Source organism: Charadrius vociferus, unplaced genomic scaffold (genome assembly GCF_000708025.1).
Source record: "Charadrius vociferus isolate BGI_N301 unplaced genomic scaffold, ASM70802v2 scaffold306, whole genome shotgun sequence".
NCBI classification, from domain to species: domain Eukaryota; kingdom Metazoa; phylum Chordata; class Aves; order Charadriiformes; family Charadriidae; genus Charadrius; species Charadrius vociferus.
This window is the reverse complement of record NW_009648963.1, coordinates 1,821,951-1,836,008: the sequence shown is the minus strand read 5'-3', so window position 1 is coordinate 1,836,008 and position 14,058 is coordinate 1,821,951. Positions and strand designations below refer to the sequence as shown.

The window sequence follows — 14,058 nt, the reverse complement described above, 5'->3', positions numbered from 1 at the left end:
CACTTGACCTAATGCAAAGAGATGAGATTAGGTTTATGAAGAACTCCAGCAAATTTCACACCCAAGGCAATTAACTATAAATATTTTGTTTTGCCTGCAACTACATCCATTTACAAGTTCTTTCATCTCTCCCTTGTTTCTCAGTGCTCTATTGTTGCCACTGTTGCTATGTTTTCATTTTGTTTTAGCACATAGTTTTCCTTTTAGTCCCGTTTGGTGGTCTGTAGGATTTGGGCCCATAATCTGTTCTTATTGATATGAACTATACTAAATTCAGTGGATTTTCATCATTGTAGGTACGAATGATATTTTGGCTTTAAATTAAGCAAACTATTACCCTTGTATGAGACAGAAAATAAGTAATTGCCAAATATTTGCTTAGAAACTTTGGAATTTTAATCCAATTTTTTTTTTTCACATTTCAAGACATTTTTTTTGGATTGGATGAAAATACACACAATGGAATATTAAATTATTAAATATTCTACAGGTTGAAGTAAAACTATTAGAAAGTCAATTTTTGAGGAAAAACAAAGGACAGAGTCTTGTTGCCACTTTCAGTTCTGCAGTGTAGAATCATTCAGATTAGTAGTGCTCCACATACAAAATTAATTGCAGGACTGTGGTTTTGTAAAGGGTAAGAACAGAGCCCTAGATATGTGCCCATATTCTGACATCAAGTTACTTAGATATCCATAGATAAAGAGATATTCTTAGTGAGGAATTTTAAATAACTTAAGCAGCCTGGCCTTTTTGTAAAATGCTATTACAGGCCTGAAGAAAATACTTTTGAAAATCTGCCCCACCATTTCTGCCTTAGGGTTATTTTAGAAGGCTGATCTTCTGAACTCTTCGACAGTATCCCATTAAGGGACAATGAGGATGGCCATGAGCAACAATATGTATTTAGAGGGTTGCAATTCAAAGAGAGTAGACCAGGTTAGGCAGCAACCAGCAGGTATTAATTTTAGTAATGAGATTGATCTCATTTTAAAGAGGAGGCTGGTCTCACAGGTAAAGCTTCTGGCTAGGGTCAGAGAAGGACTGTGTTTGCATTTTTCCTGTTTAATTCTGGGAAAATAACTTAGATCAGAAGGGTTCTCCAGCCTGTGCTTAATGCCACTTAGGTGATCAGCTCTGCTGAAGGTGCCTTGATGAGTTCTCTCTGCTTCAGTTTCTGATCCACAAAAAGAAAGCAATACCTTCTTTATTCGTGCCTTTATGTGCTTAGTCTCCTGGGACTCCCAGCCAACAAATGGAAGGCTCAAAGTGTACTCTGATCCCTCAGAAAGCTCTTTGGTGGGGCCCTGCTCGCTTGCCCCCCCTGTGCATGACCAGACCTCCTAGGTCTATCTCTTGAATGGGTAGGGACAGAAAGAAGGTATGGGAAAACAGTCTTTATTCTGTTCCAATTTCATAAGGTTTTGCGTTTTCCTGTGCAGACAGAACTCTGTGGCTTATGACATAAATTTAGCATCAATGTGTATTTTTTCCATAGGAATGGCATCTCTCTTCAGAGAACCCTCCCTGCAATCCACCAAGCACATAGAGAAAAACAAATAGACAAAAAGCAAAGTGAAAATTCTTTTTTCCTCTGTTGTTTAGGCACAAGACCCTCAGGTGCTGGAGCAGCTGTCCAAAAACATCACTCGAATGGGTCTGACAAACTTCACCCTCAACTACCTCAGGGTAAGCATACTATAGCTGGTGATTATTGTGAGCATTTTTTTAAAGTTACTGTTAGCTTTGAGTCAAGGTAATGAGAGCAGAGCCTGTGTTGGTCAGGTAAGAAATGGACCTTACTCTTAATGAGGATGAAGGAGAAACACAGACACTAATAAAGATGTAGCTGGTAACAACATGCAGTTAAAAAGGATAAGAATTTTATCATGGAGTCGAAGCAATGTGTGAGCAGCCAATACTTGTAAAGGTCTTTCTTCTCAGTTTTGAATAATGGCTTCATTTTTTGTTAGCAAGAAGTTCCTCACCATTTTTCCTCTCTGCTTCACTGTTCCTGAGAAAATGGCAGCTCATTCTTATTAAGAGCTGCCTGCCTTCTCCAGATTTGCGACCTCCCCACCTCTCCCAGGCAGAGGCAGGGCTGAGGGAAAGCTCAGCTCCAGCCCCGTTTGCAGCAGCCCCTCAGAGCAGTCCTCACTTCACTTGCCTCTGGGAGCCTGAGTTCCCTCCTCAGCCCTGCGCTGAATGTTTTTTATGATTAAATAATGCATTTGTTCCCATTGCTTTTTGACCCTTAAAGTGCATTCAAAGTTTGAAAGTTTATTTTTATTTTTGAAAGCATTCCCTGGTGTGGGCTTACAATGCATACGCTGAAATACAGGTTTGTAGAGTTCATCTTTCAAGGTTAAAATTCAGATATTTCTTATTTCTAGACATGCCATTAGTAGATAAAATGAGGCAAATTACTCAATGATACACCAAGCTAACTTGACCAAGAATATCTGATTTTATTCCTTTTAATTGTGTGAGTAATTATTCAAGATGCTTTTTTAAGATAACAAGAACACTAGCAAAATGCAGTTATTTTCAGTCTAATGTAGAGCTGTACCTGATAGTCTATATTTTAGTTGCGTTTCATTCAGGTCTATGATCTTTGTAATGCCTTCCCTCTGGATGGAGTCCTACCCCCAGAATGTTTTGAACTCTAAGGAGGCCAGTGTGCAGACTGAGCCACTATCCCTACAGCTTACAGGCAGCCTGTGGTTGTCCTAACTCTCCCAACATGATAAGATGTTCCTGATTGTTGCTTTTGTGGTGTTAGCATAAAAGTTACTGTTCAAATTATAGTCTGAGTTATGCAGGGCAGGTCTGCTGTAGCGTAACTGAAAGAAGAATATGGCATAAAACCTCAGATGAATAATACATTGCATGAGAATTTTTCCATGTGTAAGTACAAGAATAATATGTGTATGTTGTGGGTAGTGTATTCTCTCAGTTAGTTTAGTCTCTGGTTTGATACAGAGAGCGACCATTGCGCTTTGGCAACACCTCTGTAGCCACACTGTTGTTGCCTCGTGGTGAAGCATCCTAGAGCACATTCTTCAGGAATCCCCATTGGGCATTCCTCCTAAGTCATGCCAAGTTTTGCCTTACACCCTCGTGGCAAACTGGGCAGGAAACAGCTGACTTAGGAAGACTATTTCCATATTTTCTTCCTGAATTTTCCTGTGACACAAGGCATTGCACTTCTTTTGAGGTCATAATCCACTTAACACGACTGGAGGCACTGGCAGGCTTTTGGGCTGTCCCACACCAGCCGCAGTACTCAGTACCTGTCCTCTGTGAGGCTCAGAGCGCCATGCTGAATTTGCAGCACTGTCTCTATCACCGACCCCTTCCGGGTCCTTTGTGGCATATTCTGTAATTGCTGAATGTGCAAATGCTGACAATGCAAATGAGAAAGGCAGGGTCCCTGTTAGGACGCAGCTGGCATCAGGCACCCATGCTGCTCCCCCGGTCAGCATCAAAAAAGAGAAAGAAAGGAAGGGGGGAAGGGAGAAAAAAAATCCTCAGAAAAAGAAAACTGGGATCAAGATAAGCACTAGGGAGATGAGCAGTGAAGTGGAAGGGGATGAAAAGATGAAGTCTTACTTTTTTTCTTCTTCCAGACTAGTTTTGTTAGCTTAACAGACAACATTAGGTCTCTGGGTGCAAAGCTTCCTCTGGCTCCTGCTGAGGTGATTCCAAAAGGAAATTTATTTTTTTTTCCCAAGCCAATCCTTGCGTCTCTCTTTCTTGTGGTGAGCAATTGATCATTCTGCTCTTTTTTCAGAGGTTCAGCTCATCATGGGAGCTCATATTAGATGATATATTTCCATTTTGATTTACTTCTTTCCCAATTACTTTCTTCTGTTAATTTTAACATGAAAATCTTTTCTGATCTTGGGATTGTAAAATCATGCACTGAAGAAATAAGGAATGTGGTAAATGCACTTAGGTTTAAGGTGTTTTGTTTTGTGGTTTGGTTTTTGTTTTTTTTTAAGTCAGCATTTTATGATATTTTATTCAGTCTTCCCAGTGTTTAGTAATTAGCGCTGTTACATGGTTTCAAATAAGTATTTGAAACTAAGCATAAAAATGATTTTCATTTTTTTTCTGCTGCACACAGCAAAGGCTTGTGATACTCATAAGTGAAAACTTCACTGATGGGCAGAATTAATCATTTTTATTCTCCAACGTGCACATAGCAGCAAGCTGTGCTGCAGTCTCTTTAAAGGCAGAATTTAAACCTGGATTTCAGATGGTTGTGATATAAAGGTACAGCCTGGATTTTTTATACTCTAGACATCACGGAATGCTAAATCATTGCTAGTTGGGATAATTGCAGTTGCTGGCATGTAAACCTCCATTCCAGTGTGTCACATGCCTGTAGAGCCACAACTTTGGATGCGTGCCCTGGTTTGTCTTCATTCACTCTGAGTAAAGCTGTCCAGCATAGAAGAACATTGATTCTGTAAATTATATTTAATACAAATTTAAAATATATCTTCTTGGAACCTGGAAATGAAATGTTTTGTCCTGTGTCATTTGCCAAATGCTCTTTCTCCCTGTTTTCTCTGGCTCTGTATAAAACCATAGGCTTCCTTTCTTTCTCGTTACTAGTTTGTTTTGTTCCAGCATAATTGATTACCTCATCAATGGGGTCAGCATACTTTGCTGTAGCTGCTGACTAGGAGTTGAATAGGCTGTCTCAGAAATAATGAGGAAAACCTTGTAGGTTTTAAATTAATATCAAGCTTTTTAAAATGTAATTTCTCATCAAGTCATCAAGTAGTAGATATTACAAACTATCAGATAATAAGGCCAAGACCTGTATCCTAGTCTCAGTCGGTATAAGTCCAGGAACAAACAGGAATCCTGTACAGAGTTTGAAGATGGAGATAACACTTAGAAGAACAGTTTCCACCAAGCTACAATAATTTAGTCCCCACACATTACCTTCTTATTTTATTCCTATGTAATTTTCTAGCTGCTCAGCTATTTTATTTAGATCTTCAATGCGTAATGGATTTGAATGTACTCTAAAAACAGTAGCTTTATACCAGAAGCACTATTCATGATTTGGAGCTCAAATGTTTCTTGCTGCCTTCTATAAAATGATTTATTCTCTCAAAATTTCTGACATTATAAAAAAGCCAGCCCCTACTTTCAGTTAGGCAGGACTACCTAGCCTAAGTCTTGAAATACAGTTGTGTCTTGCCCAGCAGGTTTTCAAAATTTGTCTCTGCTTTCTTGCACTGGTTGGGTTGGAGTGATTTCTTAGTGCTCTTCCCCAGGTTCAGCTATTGCATCCTCCCTACGCTGTGGGTCTGCTCTGGTAGCCAGTTTATTGGTGTTCATGGAGCCAAATCTGTATCTGCCCTTGCAAAGTGAGAGCGTGGCAGAGCCTTCCTGCTCTGCGTCAGGAGAGGTATCCAGGCAGGGGAAGGCACACTCCCATTTCCCCTTACATCCTGTATGGCTATATTAGCCAAGGCTTACCTGAGCTACATATTATCCAATTTATTTGTTTTCTCTATAAACCAATAATAAAGTGTTACTATTGCAATACAGAGGACAATATTTTCTGAATCCCCACTTTCACTAATTTAGTTACTCACTAGACACTCTTAGATTTCTTCTGCTAGGAGGATAATATGAATTATTTAATGGGACACAATTTTCTAAAGGCAATACTTACATTGCAATCAAAAGCCATTTGTATATATAACCATTGTGTATGCAAAATTTTCTTTTGCACATGTAAAATAGACACGCATGCATCATCTTCCTTTAATGTGCAGGGAAATTTGCTTTTCTAAATACAGTTTCATGCATGGAAAGGATATGAACATTTGGGAGCTATTTTGCTCCTAATGTGTAACAGTTTGTGGCAGTTACCTGGTCAATATTTTACTGCTCTTTGTGTATCTTCAGTGAAGAAGGAGAAAAATTACATACAAGCGTGTTAAGGATGCAAAGTCAGCTGCTCGGGGAAAAAAGAGATGCTGTATTTATAGTCACCCATGCAACATGAATTTGTTTGCCTTTCTGAGTTACATTATATCATCATCTTCTAACTACGTCATCATGCATCATGTTTCCCACAGACTTCCTGACGCACACAGTGCAGGGGGTGATGAGCACTCACTCAGTAGCAAGTGCTCCAGTCCTGCTCATTTCCTTGTAGGCTTTTCTGCAGTGTCACTCTGGTACCTCAACTGCAAAAGTTAAGGGCTGCGTAGCACCTACCCTTTGAAGAGGCATTGTCATTCCCACTGTGCATGTGTGGCACTGAGGCACACGGATGAGCACCGGAGCACTCAGAGGGGTCAGCTAAGGGGAGGTGGCCATTCTGAGAAAGCAACTGTCTGATTTTGCAGAGCACTTGGAATTTCATCTCATCCCATATACTAATAACAAAACTATTGCCGTTGGATGCAGTCCGTTGTCTCAGGCTAGCTATATAGTTGAAAAGGGTGAAAACGCTTTTTCCATTACTTAGTACCACAGTAGACTTTGGGAGCAGGGGCAGTTTGTTAAAGCAGCATTGGGTTACTCTAAGCTCATACTTCCTTGTTCTGCAGTTCCCTGCTTCATGCCTCTGTCACCTTTCCTTGTCTTCAGCAGGTACAAATGCAGTTCTACACACAGTAACTGCATTTACTTTGTGCTGTGCACTGAATGGGGTGTGTTAGGGAAACAGAGTATGAGATCGTGTAGCGAGATGCTGTATCCTAACGGGTATCACAGAATCACAGAATTTTCAGAGTTGGAAGGGACCTCTAGAGATCATCTAGTCCAACTCCCCTGCTAAAGCAGGATTGCCCAGAGCACGTTACTCAGGACTGCATCCAGGCGGGTCTTAAAAATTTCCAGAGAAGGAGACTCCACAACCTCCCTGGGCAGCCTGTGCCAGTGCTCTGTCACCCTAACTGTAAAGAAATTTCTCCTTGTATTTGAATGGAACTTCCAATGTTCCAACTTGTACCCATTGCCCCTTGTCCTGTCACTGGGAACCACTGAAAAGAGTCTGGCTCCATCCTCCTTCAACTCACCCTTTAGATACTTGTATGCCTTATATGTAGACCTTATATATATAAGGTCTCCCCTCAGCCTTCTCTTCTCCAGGCTAAAGAGACCCAGCTCTCTCAGCCTTTCCTCATAAGGGAGATGCTCCAATCCCTCAATCATCTTGGTTGCCCTTCGCTGGACTCTCTCCAGTAGTTCCCTGTCCCTCTTGAACTGGGGAGCCCAAAACTGGACACAGTATTCCAGTTGTGGCCTTACCAGTGCTGAGTAGAGGGGGAGAATGACCTCCCTCAACCTACTGGACACACTCTTCCCTGTGCAGCCCAGGATTCCATTGGCCTTTTTGGCAGCAAGGGCACACTGCTGGCTCAGTGAATAGAAGTATGAATAGAAGAAGTTCATAAGACTAATGGGTACGAAGAAGAAGGGTTCACAGGCACTCAAAGGAGGGGGTTTGGATCATTTAATCATTCTGGAGCTTTTCCTGTGAAAGCTGTCAAAATTTTAAAGAATCCTCAGAACTGGAGATGCTGAAAGCAGACACAACATTTTATAGACTTCATTCTTATAAATGACGGAATTTTTCAACCTACACCAATTCAGCTTGGGGCAGCTCTTCCTAGGAAAATGCAGTCAAATTCAGAGGGTTCTCACAGAAGGATTCAGATGACTATAGCTGGCTATCCGCAATCTATCTGTGCCAACTATAATTAGCTGATTCTGCCAAGGTTTTCTGGTAATGTAATTTCTTCGCATTTATTTTAGTAATCATCAGAGTGGTTTCTGTTCCTCTCTTTTATGCATCTAACGCTTTATAGACAGTGTTATATGTTACTTTCAGAATAATAAATGAGAAGAAATGTGTTCTTTACAGCAGCTCATACAGTCAAATGTTAGCTTTTCCCTTTTTTAATAAGGACACAGCATAACAGAATAGTTATATCAAGAGTTATTCCATCATAAGCTGGAATGATCAGGGAAAACGATACCACAAAATTTTTAAAAAAGAAGTGATCAGGATGGAGTGGGTGGGACAAGGGAGCAGAGATTGGGACAGTTGCAGAAGATGGGATGGGCAGAGCATGAAGCACCAATTTAGAAATGTTCTGAAGAGAAGATGGAATCTGAAGCAATCTCTGCATAGGACATGTTTTTGAAAAGATAACATTCATGTGGTTAACAATAATAGTGGTGTGCTTTTCATCCATTTTATTAGCATTTTATTAAAACAAATGAAGCATTATATAGATGGGAAAACTGTGGCACATAAGAAGCAAAAAAAAAGATGGTGCAAACCCAATAGCATTTTAAAAAAATCATTGACAATTTTAAACCAGACTTTGGAGAGTACAATGAGCTGCTGCGGTAGTGACCACTTCTGCTTCTTATGGCTAAGAAACAGATTTTAGTGTCTGTGGATAGCAGGAATTTCAGAAGTCAGTGAAAAATGGGGAATGGGAACAGAGTACAAGTAATTAGAGAACAAATTAGGATTTTAGCAGAAATGGCAAATTTTACCAGTATCCTGAAGATGGTAATGGCCAGTCTTCACACAAAGGGCACTACCAGGCTCATGAGTATCAGTTAAGGAGAAAGATATATTGTGTATGAACACAAGCCAGCTACCGTGCCCACTGGACATACAGACCATATGACCTTTGAAATAAAATTAAAGTCTGGACTAATGACAATGGAAGGATGATAATCAGCGATATGAGTCCTTGAAGCATCCATGAGTAAGAAATCAGAATGAAGTTAGGTTGAAGCAGTTTAAAAATAAAAAAGTCAGAAGGGGAAAAGGGAGAAAAAGAGAGACAAGACAAAGCACTAGCCATATAAAAACAAGCTACAAGATCTGAACTAATAATGTTATTTCAGAAAAGAAAAAAGACGAAGAAAAAAAGTCCAAGAACACAGCCACAGGCTCTCTTTTTAGAAGACCAAATTAAAGCTTGGAGTAGTACGCAGTGCAGTCATAAATAATAATAACTATTAATTAAGTTTAGGAATGAGAGCTGTAGAGGTACCATTTGTATGAAGACCTGAAAACACCAAAACCAGCTTCTTGTTCAAAGCAATGAAAACAGCAAAAATTTTAATTAGTTGTTTAATATTAAATATCCATGGGTGTTTGGTACAAATTGTTATGCAGGGAGGGGTGGGTGCTCAGGAGAGGTCAAGAAATAGGCTTTAATACAAAGCTGGTGGTTCAAATCTTTGTTCTTGGAAGCAGTTATTTTAGAACCTGAAGTATTCATTGTGGAAAGCTTATGGCAGCCCTGTGGTAAGCTCTTGATTTGGAAAGTGAATCCTATACCCCTTTCACCCCGTGGTTTTAATCTTCAGAAAGATTATTTCATGAGTCTGTTTATTAGGATATCACAAGAAACTAGATCATATAGTCTTTTTAAATAATTTTCTATATGTAGTTAAATTCAATGGTTAGCCTGCTTGTCCCTTCCCCTTCCTCTGCTACTCTTTCTATAGGTAAAATAGCATTACTGCTGACCGATTGTGGCAGGAGAGGTCTTCTTTGATGCATCTCAAGATCAGTTCTGGCTTTTCCATATCTACATATATTGGAGGTTTGCTTCAGGCTCCTGAGTTTGGTCCTATTTCTAGGATGTTCCTGAAAAAACTCATCTTTCTTGTGTGACACCCTGATCCTTGTCTGTATGGAGAATGCCTCCCCACTTTGTCATTCAGTCTGTCCGTATACTGCCACTTTTTTCTGCTGTAATCTTGCCATTTGATATGCACAACAGAAACCCTATGTCCTGGTTTCAGCTAGGATAGAGTTAATTTTCTTCCTAGTAGCTGCTGTGTTTTGGATCTAGTATGAGAACAATGTCGATAATGCATATTGTTTTAGTTGTTGCTAAATAATGCTTAGATTAAGTCAAGGACTTTTTCAGCTTCCTATAGAAGCTGAGAGGCAGCGTAGACAGGACAAGCTGGCCAAAGGAATATTTCATACCACAGACATCATGCTCTATACCAGCTGAAACCAGGACACCCTAAGAAACAAAACGTGACTCTAAACAGTAAAATAGAGTGAGCATTTCCAAAGAGAATAGTAGTCCTGGGTTTCTGTGGGTTTTAGAGACTGGCACACACAAAGCTAAATTTGTCTTCCAGTCACCTCCCTTGTACTGGTGCAAGCACTGTCAGAGCTGGGTCAGGAGACTGATCTGATGAAAAAACTAACCTAGTCCTTTACACCCAAATGATGACCACTCCCCGAGTGCTACTTGTGCTGGGCAGGGAAGAGAGCAGCAGCATGTATCCATATCAGCTGGCATCTGTCTTGAAGATGGACCTCATCTCCAAATTTGCCAGCACTGAAAGGAGATGACAAGAGAGGGCTGGGGAATCCTACAGATCCTAAGCTGTAAATTTCCCTTTCTTACTTCTGGATTTGAGAACAGTATAGCAGTTGTGTCAGACCTATTATGGCTTCACACTGCTAAACATTTATTCACTTCAGTAGAGTGACTAGTGATTTTCAACAGTACAATTTAGAGCAGACTCTTGCTCATACTAGATTACCATAATTTACAAAACTTGAATTGAAAACAAAATAAGCAGAAAAAGAAAGGGTTGATTTTTTGCACTGGTTCTGAGTGAAAAACAAAAATCTATCTATATATATGCACATATGGATATAAATGGAACACAAATTTTTGTAGGTTTCCTATGAGCCATACTGATTAGCCAATTAATTACAAATACTGGTAATTTGTACTAACCTATCGGAAAACTTTGTTAAACCTTTTCACTGCTGTTTGTGCACATTTATGAATATCAGTGTCTATCTGGTGGTCATTAATGTGCAAATCCATGCATTGTTTTTGATTTGTAAGCATACCTTCTGATAAAGGAAATATCAAGAGGTGTATCAAATTAATAAACAGAAGCCCATGATTTTGTGTTTACCTTACCTAAGGTAGACCCGTAGGATGTAACATGGAGAATCTACTGGCAGTGCCGATGAGCAAAGGTGCTGAACCAGACCTGCATTGATGCATACATGAGGCTTGTGAGCAGAGTGGATGTGGAAGACACTATCAAAATGTTAACAGAGGTTTCCGTCTGAATTGTGTCATTTCTGGTACTCTGTTCTGCACAGCTAGACAATTGTGCTATATTGACTATTCCTCCCTACCCCAAATCAGTTCCTTAAACCTGTGCCTTGTTACCTTTTCCAGTCGGTGTTGCTACCTCAACGTTACTTCATAATAAGGCAGTTTATTAATCAAAGATCCAGTTCAACATCCATTAGTGTCAATGGGTATATCTCCTTTGATCCAAATGTCATCTCATAGTTTTTCATTTATTCAGAGGTCTTTTGTACCCATAAAATCCAATTTATTGAAATTAATTTCTCCATTCCCTTGGGTAATTTTAGCCATGAAAATGCCATGCTTCATGAACAACAACAACAACTGGTTATTTTTATTGCTTGGGTTTTTTTGGTGGTGGTTTTTTTTTAGTTTTGTGACAAAAGAAAATTAACTTGATTTAGCCACAGATTATAGTTCTTAGGTAGGCCCAAAGGAACAAATATCAACATGGGTATCTGATTTGAAGAAAGGGTTTAGGAATGGAAAAGAATGAAAGAATACAAAAGAATAGTGCTTTAATAGCAAGACAGAGAATTTTCTCATTTTATTAATCATTCAGGCAAAAACTTAGAGCTGATTTAATTAAAGGACTGTGCACCATTTCTACCCAAGATAAGATGATTTTACTAAAGTAAATATGAAGCATGTGAGAAAAAGCCCACAGCTGTATTCTGTAGCCTAGGTTTCATAGCATCTCATTTATAACGCAGGATTGGACCCAGCTATGCTGGATCAAAACCTCCAAGGCAAACACAAGCACCGTCCAAACAAAGTGGTGTTGGTGATTAGTCAGAGATCACAGTACCCTCCAGAGCAGACCTTGTCTCACTCTGGTGCTTTGCTGCACCAGCTTCATCAGGACTATTACCACTCTATACCACAATGTAATGTAAATCCCAAGCCTACAAGAAGGCAGAGGCTTCTTTCTAGAGACTTTCCAAACAAAGTAATGATATATAAAATGGAATAATCTTCTGATAGTGACATGCAAAGGAAAGAAGTAAAATGTCAGTCTTCTGAACACTACACCGGACTTTTCCACTGATTAGCTTTTGACAAAATGTATTAGAGCTATGGTGTCATTTGAATTATTATAGTCTGTTTAATAGCAAGTCTCTGGTTTTTAGAACTCTCCCAATGTCGTGGTGGTGTTCCAGTGTATCCTCAGATGCTTTACTGATTTTCTTTCCCAGTGTATGAGATGAAATATTCAGCCATACAAAGGAGAGAATATCATATATTCTATTGCTAAGTGCCCTTGAACAATGTAATTTTTAAAATGAATTAATTTTATGAAAATAATTGCAATAAGAAACAGAACATGAAATACAGCTTGCTCATTATGATAGCTAACAGTGTAAGGAGAATGAAAAATGATTCAGAACAAAATGTATGTTCTTGGAGGCTTTCAATGTTATCAGCAAAATCGTACTCATGACACTTTTTGTTTCTTTTGCACCCCTTCTTAGTGGCTAATTGTATCTTGAAGACTGTCTGGTCTCTTTATTTCTCAGCTTCTTCAAATTCTTTCTAGATTAGTATAAGGATAGGTTGGTTCCTATAGTCTTATTTTAATATTTAGATTCCTACTGTGGGCCACTTTGCTACCTAAAGTAAGCTTCATGTTGCTATAATAAATGATAAGGAAAAATTCTGCTTTCAATTACACAAGTATACAAACTAGAACAACATCTCAAAAAGCAGTGGCTTTAGTGGGTGCAAAGCTTCTCCTGTGGTATTTATATATTTCATTACCTTTAGAAATACAAGGTATGAACAATATCAGATTAATCAGTGAACTTCACAGCAGCAAATGACATGGGGACACTGTCATATTCTGACCTCCAAGGCTTGCTCCCAAGCCTCTGCTAATCAGCCTGGTTCTGCTGAGACCACAGGGAGCACCTATGCACTGCTCGAGACTCTTCTGAGTACGAACCCAGTTTAGAGGGAAAAGGCTGCCTCCTTTTGTTGTGCTTTAACCCCAGCTGGCAGCTAGAACCACGAAGCTGCTCGCTTACTCCCCTCAGTTGTGATGAGGGAGAGACTCAGAAGAGTAAAAGTGAGGAAAAACTTGTGGGTTGAGATAATGACAGCTTGATAGGTAGACCAAAAGCCGTGCACAGAAGCAAAGCAAGAAATTAATTCACGGCTTCCCATTGGCAGGCAGGTGTTGAGCCATCTCCAGGAAAGGAGGGATCCATCACATGTAACAGTTATTTGGGAAGACAAACGTCACGGTGCCGAATGTTGCCCTCTCCCTTCTTCTTCTCCTAGTTTTATATACTGAGCATGATGTCATATGACATGGAATATTCCTTTGGTCCGTTGGGGTCAGCTGTTCCGGCTGTGTCTCCTCCCAACTTCTTGTGCCCCCGCAACAAACTTACTGGTGGTGCAGTACGAGGAGCAGAAGGCCTTGACTGCTTAGCAACAATCAAAACCACCAGTGCGCTATCACACTATTCCCATCCCAATCCAAACCACAGCACTATACCATCTGCTAGTAAGAAAGTTAACTATACCCCAACTGAAACCACGACACCATTCTAGACAAAAAAAACAGGACCACAAAAGCTTCAAGAGCTTTCTTTTTGTTTTTCACTGACTACTGCAGCACTACTGTTTTTCACTGACTACATAAAGCAAGAGGAAAAGCAGCAGAAACAAAATCTACCCACATAAGCCAAAGCCCTGTAGCCCCCCAGGGAGCTTGAGAAGGATGCTGTCTGTGAAGATGTTCTCACTTCTCTGCTTATGCTGTCCTCCCATGTTTCTTGCACCAAATTCTGGTAAAGACCATTTCCTTGAAGAGGACAGAAAAACAGAGAAATCATAGTAAGGGTCAAAATATAAAACAAAATACTTTTTCAATGCTGATTGGTTTGGAATGATATTTTAA

General features: G+C 39.7%; 1 protein-coding gene across 3 annotated transcripts in view; it reads left to right on the top strand.

The window, feature by feature from the left end:
- The window catches only part of LDB2 (LIM domain binding 2), a 224,910-nt gene that overhangs the window by 174,574 nt on the left and 36,278 nt on the right, over positions 1–14,058 (top strand). For all 3 annotated transcript variants that reach the window (XM_009887633.1, XM_009887632.1, XM_009887631.1), the window contains exon 5: positions 1,606–1,689. In XM_009887633.1, coding sequence (XP_009885935.1) covers positions 1,606–1,689 — 84 coding nt within the window. The remainder of the gene's footprint in view (positions 1–1,605; positions 1,690–14,058) is intronic.